The following is a 10263-nucleotide window of genomic DNA, read 5'->3' as shown; positions in this document are numbered from 1 at the left end:
AACTTATTCCCACCTTCCCTTGGAAGGACTGTCATTGGAAAGCCCTACTCCATCACAGCCACCCTGTCAGGGGTCTGGGATTTGCTCTGGCCTTGTTGATTCAGCATGTGTTGGCATGTGCTACAGGCCTTCTGCTCAGTCCTGTGAGAGACACAGTTGAGAAATGGGAATAGGAAATACAAGTTAGATCACATTCTTACTTGTGTGTAGGTCCATAAGAGAGGGCCACGCAGCATGGTAGAGGTTGGAGGAGGGGTTACAGCCAGCTGGGTGGATCATAAAAAGTAATGATAGTCCTTGGAGGGGAATGCACCGGACTTTACTCGAGGTGGGCATTCCAGAGGGAGGGAGGGATTGGGTTTCTTCTGCTGGCAAGCATCCACCCAGGTGAGCTGGGACTAGGAGCCTCCTGCCTTGTGTGGCATAGGGCAGGAAGGGATTCAAAGACAGTGTGCACTTGGAGGCCAGGCAGGAGGGGCCCCCGGGGTAGTCCAGGAAAGGGGCGTGGTGGCCCCTGAGTGCAGTTGGGGACTTCCGTGGCCAGTTCTGCTCAGTTTAAGGAAGGTGAGCATTGTAATGTTCCACAAAAGTTCCTGGATGAAATAGCACAGAGGAGCTGCCATGAAAAGTATTTCGAGCTTCTCCAAACTGAGTGTGAGTTCAGTTGAGAGAAAATCCGTGTACTTCGAATTCCCTTTCTTTAAAATATTAGATGTGTATCCTTTTTTTATTTTAGAAATGAACTTTCATTCTTTTTATCTTTTTTTACCTTTGACCCCAAACCTGGCAGTTGCCCAGATCGGAGTTTCCAGACATGCTCTATGGCCACCTTGCATCATTGGCACTAACACCTGTCAGTGATGTAAGATGTGAGCTCCTCCTGAGTTGACTCAAGGCCCCTTTGCTGTGTCTTGTTGTGACATTTTGTTTGACAGTCATAGAACAGATGACCTCTGCTCCTTGGAGTCTCTCTCCATGGCCTTGAACAAAGGATCGAGTGCCTGGGAGATAAGACTGTGTCATACCTGTGCCTGGTAAGGGCACTTCTTCCGTCAGAGATTACTGAAGAGTCATCCTCCTCCCTCCATCTTTCCCCTTCCTCCCTCTATCCCCCAGTTTAGAAGTGTTATGCAAATTCCAAATCTATTCCACTAGCTCTTGATGGCAGTATTTCTGGCTGAGGTCCTACCTTACCAGCTGTTTCCATTCAGCTGGGTTTTCTTCCCATCTACATCTTCGTCTTTGGTGGGTGGCATGGCAAGCCTGTTGTTTTCCATTTGGGTGTAGTTTGTCTCTAGTTTTCCAGGCTCTCTTCTGGGGTGCTGTCATTCAGTGAGAGAAGGGCTTCGGCTTCCAATGTCTTGCACTCTCAGAAAGCAGAAGCAGCCCTACTTCTCTGCCATCAGCTTGGGGCACCAGAATGACTTCACAGCCTGAGCAAACCTGTTTGGGGACCTGTCTCATGGACTCCATGGTCAGAGGTGCCAGCCTCACCAGGATTTCCAGGGCACATCAGCCTAATCCCTGCTCTCTAGTTACTGTTCCCTTACTGACTGGGTCATGTTTAATTTGCTACTGTGCACAGGACAACTTCTGCTGGCCCTAATGGTGTTTTGTATAGATACCGTTGAGGACTGATATTTGTGGCATTGGGTTCTGTATGAGCTACTTTAGACTCCAGCGCCTTCGTTCAGTGGGCAGGGGCACTTCTCCTTTGAGGTTCCTGTAAGAGATGAGAACATGTCACTAAAACCAATTACTAGTAAAATCCCTGAGAGTATGTACTTGCTAACGGTATTAAAAGATTTTATTTGCAGAAATGGAAAACTTTTAGATAATGTTTGAGGTGTTTTCTGTAATAAATGTAAACCATGATGATTTAAGAAAGTTTGGAAAACTTTCTGAAGAATAAAGAGAAAAGGTAGAAAAGATGGCCTGGAGATGACTGCTGCTGTTGCAGCGTGGGCCCATTGCCACATTGACTGTGCTTGAGAGTTTGGGAGCATACCTGATTTGCCTCTTCCCTCTACCCTTCCCCAATATAATATGAACATTTTTCCCAAATGGAACTTTTATTTAAAATATATTTTCTATTGATTTCAGAAAGGAAGGGAGAGGGAAAGAGAGATAGAAACATCAATGATGAGAGAGAATCACTGACTGGCTGCCTCCTGCACACCCCACACTGGGGACTGAGTCCGCAACTCAGGCATGTGCTGTGACTGGGAATTGAACCGAACCGTGACCTCCTGGTTCATTGGTCAGTACTCAACCACTGAGCTATGCCGGCAGGCCCAAATGGAACTTTTAATGAACTTTTTATTGTTAATTCAGTCATTCTTTTCAAACTTAAAATAGATACTTAATTTTGCATCCAAGTCTGAAAACATTACTTTCTGGTTTGGGTCCCCAAGTCAGGGGAGAGAAACCAATGAGGTTCAGCTCATTAATATTTGACTTTAGTGGTCTGCAGAGTGACTCAATAACACAGTGATCCCTGATCTTCATTTTGTGCCAACTGCATGATTTTACATCCAAGTACCACCTATATTCGTGCACGGGTAGGGTCCCTAGGCCTGGTCGGCAATCAGGGCCTATCGGGACTTTCCAGCTGCTGGCCGGGGCCTCCCTACCCCAGCTGCCAGTTGCCAGCCGGGGCCTTCCTTCGTTCCGCACCGCCCTCTGGTAGTCAGCGCTTTGTCATAGCGAGTGGTCGAACTCCCGAGGGGACACTTTGCATATTAGCCTTTTATATATATAGAAGATAGATTTTCAGGGAGAAGTGGAGCCAGCTGTTTGCTCCCTCTGTGTAGGGCTTGCTCTGGAGGTGGTATGAGTGTTCAGGCCCATCCATGGCACCAGCCCAGAAAATGAAAGGTTTTAGGGACACCTCCAGGTCTTGTTCCAGCACTGTTAAAGGAGCCAGCCTTGTTTGAAACCCATAGTCTTATCTCCAGAGTGAATGAAAGATTCTTCCTGGTGAGGAAACATTTCCTCTAAAAGATTATGGAGGCCTGTGTCGGTCACCTGTCTGTGGTCTCAAGTGATTTTCTTTTCTATGCTGTGATGGGGCAGGGTTTAGCATTCTTTCTCTTTCCCAGTCACTACAGCAAGAATTTTCAGTACTGTCACAGCTATGTCATGAATCATTCCCTTGATTTCCATCTGTTCCTCTCTCCCTGTTAGAAGGACTGCAAGTTGATAGAGCTGGACCACTTTGATGACTAATGAAAAACCTAGTGACCAAGGTGTTCCATTTCCTGTTGCATTTTTAGAATGAGAATAACACAGGAAGTATAAATGTGAAAGCAGCTACCTGGTGGCCTGTGATAGGCTGGAATCCTCAGACAGGTTTTGCTTCATTCCTGGATTACTCTTCCAGGAAGACATGCTTATGAGGTTTTGTGGCAATAGCTCTCGGGGTTTGGGCCAAGATAACAGAGATTTTATGCCTCAATTTAGTGTGTCCTTAGGACAGTTTTTAAATGTTGGGTGTTGCTCCTGGTATGTTACTCTTGGCAAATAGTAGGCATGGAACTTGCTACTTGGTGGATTGATTAAACAGTTCTGAAAATATCAACAGGTAATGGTTTTTATATGTTATGATATAACTAGATGTCGAAATGCTGGTGAAGAGAATTTATAATAGTAACTGAAAATCTACCCCAAAAAGGCAGGACCTTTTATGAAGAAAACTATTATCCTTTGCTGACACCCACAAAAGAAGACATGAATAATTGCAAGATGCTATTAATAAGTTTAATAACATTCTAAAGCCCAGTGGAGGCCTAACCGGTTTGGCTCAGTGGATAGAGCGTCGGCCTGGGGACTAAAGGGTCCCAGGTTCGATTCAGGTCAAGGGCATGTACCTTGGTTGCGGGCACATTCCCAGTAGGGAGTGTGCAGGAGGCAGCTGATCGATGTTTCCAACTCTCTATCCCTCTCCCTTTCTCTCTGTAAAAAATCAATAAAATATATTTTAAAAATAAATAAATAAATAAAGCCCAGTGGAACTGGGCGAGCAGGGTCTAACTGTTGCTAAAGATCTTCTATAGATAAACATAGGCAGGACCTACCAAGAAGTCGTTGGTCAGAGTTTAAGAGTGTTTGGAATTTTAACTGCAGATGCTTTTCAACATCCCAATAAACCCATTATAAATTGAAAATATCATCATTCAGCCCGGCCAGTGTGGTACAATGGTTGAGCATCAACTTAGGAACCAGGAGGTCACGGTTGGATTCCCATTCAGGGCACATGCCCAGGTTGCAGGTTCGATCCCCATGCAGGGTATGCAGGAGGCAGTTAGTCAATGTTACATTTTTACATTGTTGTTTCTCCCTCTCTCTCCTTCTCCCTTCCTTTCTCTCTAAAAATCAATAAAAAATATATATTTTTTAAAAAGATGGCATCCCATCACAAACCGTTTAGAAAAGAGGAGCTGGTTAGCCAGTGCTTCAGGAATAGTTGAAAGAAAGAAACTCTAGATCAACTAAAAGAAAAATGCAAGTGAATATGACTTGGAATGGAGACGGACTCTATAAGCCTATAAGAAGCTACCCAAGAAAAGGAAAAGGAATTTCTTTGACAGTTAAAATGTTATGCTCTGTATGTTAGACACCATCACCCAAAACCTTAAAAAGCAAGTAGCCTGGGAAAGGGTTCCAATTCTTTGTAACTGAAGAGCTTACTAGAAAATTGGCCAAGAACAAAACAGACGACCAGAACTCACAGGTGTCAGGACGTATAGAAGACAGAAACTTCCAGCCTTGGAGGTACCAATAGGAACAAATGGGAACCAGTATTTGCCATTGTTGGGTTTCAGTCAGTCTCATCAGTCAAACAAAATACTGCCCTACATTTTAACGTTTAGCAAGAACAAGGTTTAGTATGAACCATCTAGACCTTGAAGACCCCACAGTTGCCAGCATTTGGGGTTTATTTTTCTCTGGTGGTGCTTATGGTGTTTCACTGGTAACACAGGAACCAGCATTGTTGAGAGTCAGATAAAATGGACACCTCATACTGGTGGGGTTATTATAAGTCAGTTTTTCACTTTAGGGTAAAATGTTTGACAGTCTACTACAAATCTGTAAAATGCTCCTTTCTTTTGACCCACTGGTTTCACTTCCTAGGCATTTGACCTTAAAAAAAAAAAGATGTCCATAAGATTTATATATAAAGGGCCATTTTAATGTTATTTGTGTTTTCTAAAAGTTAAAAGACAGCTAACCGTGTGGAAACGTTCAGATTATATAACATCTGACAGTGAATTGCCACACAGTCAAGAAAGACCACATCTCCACAAACGGGTGACAGGAAGAGCTGCTTCTGCTGCTGGCCCAGCAGTCACAGGCAGGTCCCAGCTGTGTTTAGAGTGAGTGTGAGCACACGTGCAAGTGTACATTGTAGGAAAGAAGAGAGATGGAGAGGACATGCCGAGATGGGAAATCTTGGCTGTCCCTGGAGAGCTGAGATAGCAGGACTTTTATTTTCTTGTCTTTCGGTATTTTAAAAAAATTTTAAATGAACTTATAATATTTGAATTTTAAAAAATCACAAGTCCAGCAGATACCTTCATATTAAACTGCTGTTAGTGGGAACTCCACTTCAGCTCATGTTTAAGGGGGATGTTTAGGTTTGTAGGTGTTTCTGATTTGGTGCTGAGCTTCTTCCCAAGGGCTTCTGAGCTTCCCACTCCCACTTTCTCTGCACCCTGAGCTCATGGACAGTGGTGGGTGGGCTCCCACAGTTAGGACTCCGTGACTGCCGCCTCCCTTCACTCCCAGTTCTCCAGTGCAGATTGTGGCTTTCACGTTTAGGCCTTGATTTGTTTCCAGTTGGTCTCATCTGCCCACCTGTAGTCAGTATTTACATAGTTTGGCCAGGAGTTAGAAGAATTGCCATTGAGCTCAGCAGAGTCTCCTCTTGATAACCTACCAGCCCTCAGTTGGACACTGGGGTTTTAATCAGGATGTTCTCTGGATGAATTAAACCAGTGGTTTTTTTCTGTTTTGTTTTTTTGGGGGTTTTTTAATATATATATCTTATTGATTTTTTTACAGAGAGGAAGGGAGAGGGATAGAGAGTTAGAAACATCGATGAGAGAGAAACATCGATCAGCTGCCTCCTGCACACCCCCTACTGAGGATGTACCCACAACCAAGGTACATGCCCTTGACCGGAATCGAACCTGGGACCCTTCATTCCGCAGGCTGATGCTCTATCCACTGAGCCAAACCAGTTAGGGCTAAACCAGTGTTTTTAAGACTTGGGTTTGTTAACTCACAAAATTTCTAATTAAAAAAAAAACACACTTTGTTATCCTTTAATTTCATAAGTATTTATTGTGTACCAGCTCTAGAGAATATGTGTTAGATAAGGCTGATTCCTTCCCTGTCATTCTCAGAGCTTATACTCTAGTGGGGAAGATAGGAATTCAATAAGTAATTATACTACAAAAAGGAAACACCAGTATAGTTAGGTACAGTGAAGGAGAAAGACGGGCGTTCCCCTGAAAAAGACACATGTGAGCAGAAACCATTTATGGAGAGAACTATGCTTGTTTTGTTCAAGATAATTATTGTTTTAAGTGGAATATCTGCTACCTCTTGTAGATGACCCATTATTTTTCAGGCATTTCTCAGATAAGCCACTTAGATCATAATCTCACATCTCAGTTTCTTTCACAAAGTAGCAGTACTGTCAAATGGAAGGTAGCCTGAGAATTGCTAACCTCTCTGTGTTTTTAGCCGACAAGCTGAGCCACCAAAGAAGGAGGCAGTCTCCGCTGGGCCACAGGTGAAGCGAGCAGATGAGTGGAAAGACCCTTGGCGCCGGTCCAAGTCTCCCAAGAAGAAACTTGGTGTATCAGTCTCCCCTAGCCGTGCACGAAGGCGTCGAAAAACGTCAGCTTCATCAGCTTCTGCCTCCAATTCCTCCAGGTAAGGAGGCAGGCTGGTGCGAACAGCTGGTTCATAAACACACAGGAGTGATATTGTCATGCTCTGGGGAAAACTCAGTAAGACTAAACAGGCATTTGTTGGTCTCAACTTACTGAGTAACTGGGTGCTACAGCGTTAGCAGCAAACTAGACTGGCACTTAGAACCATGTTACAGCTTCACATATTGAGATCAGCCAGGATGCGGGCAACTCAGAGTAGAACACAAACCTGGCCAGTGAACCAGGGCGGGGGGCAGGGAGTGTTTGTCTGGGGAGAATGCTTGCCTGGGTCACTCCGGGAGAGACAGAGGAGAGACCGATGGGAGCCAGGGTTAGCAGCTCTGAAACCTGTGTATATACTAGCTCTGCGCAAACAAGTGAGGATGTCATGGATGGTGAGAGCTGGATCTCTTCCCTGCCCGAGAGAGACACTACAGATCGGAAAGGGGACCCAGCGGAGCCGCAGTGTTAGACGGGAACTGGAAATATCAGTGTGGAGTCAGGGTTCACTACATGCACAGATGGACAGATAGAGAAATATACAGGCACATGTGTGCACAGTCAGACACCTGCACACACAGGCACACGTATCCTGGCTCTGTACACTGAGGACCTGGGAGCTGTGTCACAGCAACAATGAGATACACAAAACAAAACAAAAAAATAATAGTGAGATACCCAGCATCCAGGTCTTGGTTTCTAAACACCATTCCCACCAAAGGGAGGGTGGGACTAAGCATGTCCACAAAGGTGTCCAAAGGGCAGGTGTGTCTCTGTATGAGTGTGGTGGGGTATATATGAGTGCGGGGAATATATCTGTGTGTGTGTGCGTGTGAAGGGAGTGCGTATCTGGGTAGGTGTGTGTGTGTGGAGGGGGTTGTATCTGTGGAGCAGGTGTATCTGGGTCAGTGTGTCTGTGAGGGGGATGTATCTAGAGGGGTGGGTGTGTCTGGGGGGTATATGTGGGTGGGTGTATCTGGGTGAGTGTGTCTCTGTGAGGGGGTATGTATCTGGATGTGAATATAGCCCTGTTGTATCAGGACAGCAGGCCTGGCATTGGTGGGCAGGGCAAGGTGGAGAAAGACCTGGTCTCTCTTCTCTCCCCCTTGATGCTCTAGGTCGTCTTCACGGTCCTCCTCCTACTCTGGCTCTGGTTCATCCAGGTCTCGGTCCCGGTCCTCATCCTACAGCTCCTACTCTAGCCGGTCTTCCAGACACAGCTCCTTCTCAGGCAGCCAGTCCAGGTATGTCCCCAGAGCTTATCGGGTGTGGCCCAAGTCGTCCCAAGTCTCTATCCTGTGTGTGTGTGTGCGTGTAGTGCATATCTGGGTGTGTATGTCTCTGTGGCATGTCTCTATCCTGACAGTGTTCTTCCAGGTGCTGTTGTTTTCAGAATAGTCTCACCAAGTTACGTGTCTTGTGGTACATTCTACAGAATGCATAGCGAGGAGCCAATTAACAAACTGCACGCGCTGGGAGATCTTAACACACAGTGCACATCAGGGGACGCAGCACCTATGTTGGCCTGTTTTGGACGCATACTAAAATCAGAAATCAGGCATCACACACATACAGACACCCATATACATACCCACACATGCATATACACACACGCTTCTTTGGGAAGCATATCACTAGATGTTTGGGGAATAAGTGGACCTGTTTATCTTGCAGTGGTTTGTTGTCTCACAGTGGCACTACTTTCTGGCAGCCAATCTTACCTTCGGGCAGTTGTCAAGAGGATTAGAACAGCATTAGATCGTTAGAGCTATTAAATCTGGTAGTCAAGTTAACATTTTAAGTGGGCTGTAGAACAAACAGTAGATGATATGTGGGCCTGTTTTCCACGAATGTTGAATCTTGTGCATATCAATAACCTTGAAAAAGAAAAGCAAACCTGTCCTGGCTGGTGTGGCTCAGTTGGTTGGGTGTTTTCCCATGTACCAAAAGGTTGCCGGTTCAATTTCCGGTCAGGGCACATGCCCAGGTTACAGGCTCAATCCCCAGTAGGGGGCATGCAGGAGGCAGCCAATGGATGATTCTCTCATTGGTGTTCCTATCTCTCTCTCCCCCTCTCTCCCTTCCTCTCTCTATAAAAAAATCAATAAAAATAAAGAAAGAAAACCTTTTTCTAAGGGTGTCTAGAGGGTCAGCTATGGGTCCTAGGGTCTCATGATTTTCCTGCCAGAAGTTGAAGCAGTACCCAGAACAGCTGCCAGTCATGGAATGCTGCCTGTAGGAGATGAGGTGAAAGACAGAAAGCTATTAATCAGAGCATCAACAATGGGAGAAACCTTGTATGACTTCATTTAAGAAACAAGGCTGGTAAGCTGCAGGAAGAAGCCTGAGACTAAGCTGGGAAACTTAGAAATTTTAGAAATCACATGTGGAAGTTACCTACAGTTTTTCTTGTATGTATTCAGTGGACACTGGGGGAGATTAAGAAGGCCCTATGGCATTGAGTCTCTAAGGTCAGGGACAGGACTGGGACAGCTATGACAAGGCCCAAGGCTACAAACAGCAGACGAAAGAACCACCTCAGCCTGGTGGGCTTGCCAGGCTCTTCATGCTGAGTTAGGTGTGGAGGGGAGGGGGCTGCAAGCACGAGAGTCAGCGGAAACCCAGTTGCTCTTTCAGGAGGTGGACCCCAAGGAGGATGCTTAGCCTCCTCGGCATCCATTTCTAAAGAAACTCCACTCAGGACGCAGCCCTGGGTACTGAACCAGTTTCAGATATTTTCAGTTTGGAAATTAGCCATTTCCTCAAAATTAGGTGCCCTTTTTCACCACTTTCCCTTCCCCGTGACTTGTGTTTATACTGTTCCAATGTCCATCACTCAGCACACCTCTTCCCTGGCTCCAGGCCTCTGCTGGCTCCTAGGCAGGCCCATGTGGTACCTGAGAGCATGAGCAGAGTGCCCCCCTGCAGCACCCAGGTGGGCATTGGCTCTGCAGCAGCCTTCTGAGGAATGGGACCCAGGGATGAGGTTACTCTGAGGAGGTGACACCCCCACCCCCCCCATGTGGTGATTCGGGGCTGCACAGTGTTACAGAAGCTTGGAAGTGAACCTGGCATTCCTTCCGGTCTCCCATGGCAGGCTGCCCAGCCAAAGGCAGTGAGTGTGAAGACAGGAGAAATGAGCATTTTTCCTATGTAGCTCTGTCTCTATACATTGCAGCATGTGTGACTGCAAAAGCCCGATCTTAGCTTAGCTGTTGGTGTTGCTTGGCTGAAAGTGTCAAAAATCTTACATGACCATTTCTAAGTAGGAGAAAAATACAGCAAACCCATAAACCTTTTATATATTTTATATATATATATA

General features: G+C 45.7%; 1 protein-coding gene across 6 annotated transcripts in view; it reads left to right on the top strand.

The window, feature by feature from the left end:
• Positions 1-10263, top strand: part of ZC3H18 (zinc finger CCCH-type containing 18) — a 68583-nt gene that overhangs the window by 48046 nt on the left and 10274 nt on the right. For all 6 annotated transcript variants that reach the window (XM_014536659.1, XM_014536658.1, XM_014536660.1 and 3 more), the window contains 2 exons: positions 6751-6942; positions 8060-8185. In XM_014536659.1, coding sequence (XP_014392145.1) covers positions 6751-6942; positions 8060-8185 — 318 coding nt within the window. The remainder of the gene's footprint in view (positions 1-6750; positions 6943-8059; positions 8186-10263) is intronic.

Source organism: Myotis brandtii, unplaced genomic scaffold (assembly GCF_000412655.1).
Source record: "Myotis brandtii unplaced genomic scaffold, ASM41265v1 scaffold165, whole genome shotgun sequence".
Taxonomy (NCBI): domain Eukaryota; kingdom Metazoa; phylum Chordata; class Mammalia; order Chiroptera; family Vespertilionidae; genus Myotis; species Myotis brandtii.
Note: the sequence above shows the minus strand (reverse complement) of the source record. Positions and strands in the feature narration are given on the sequence as shown.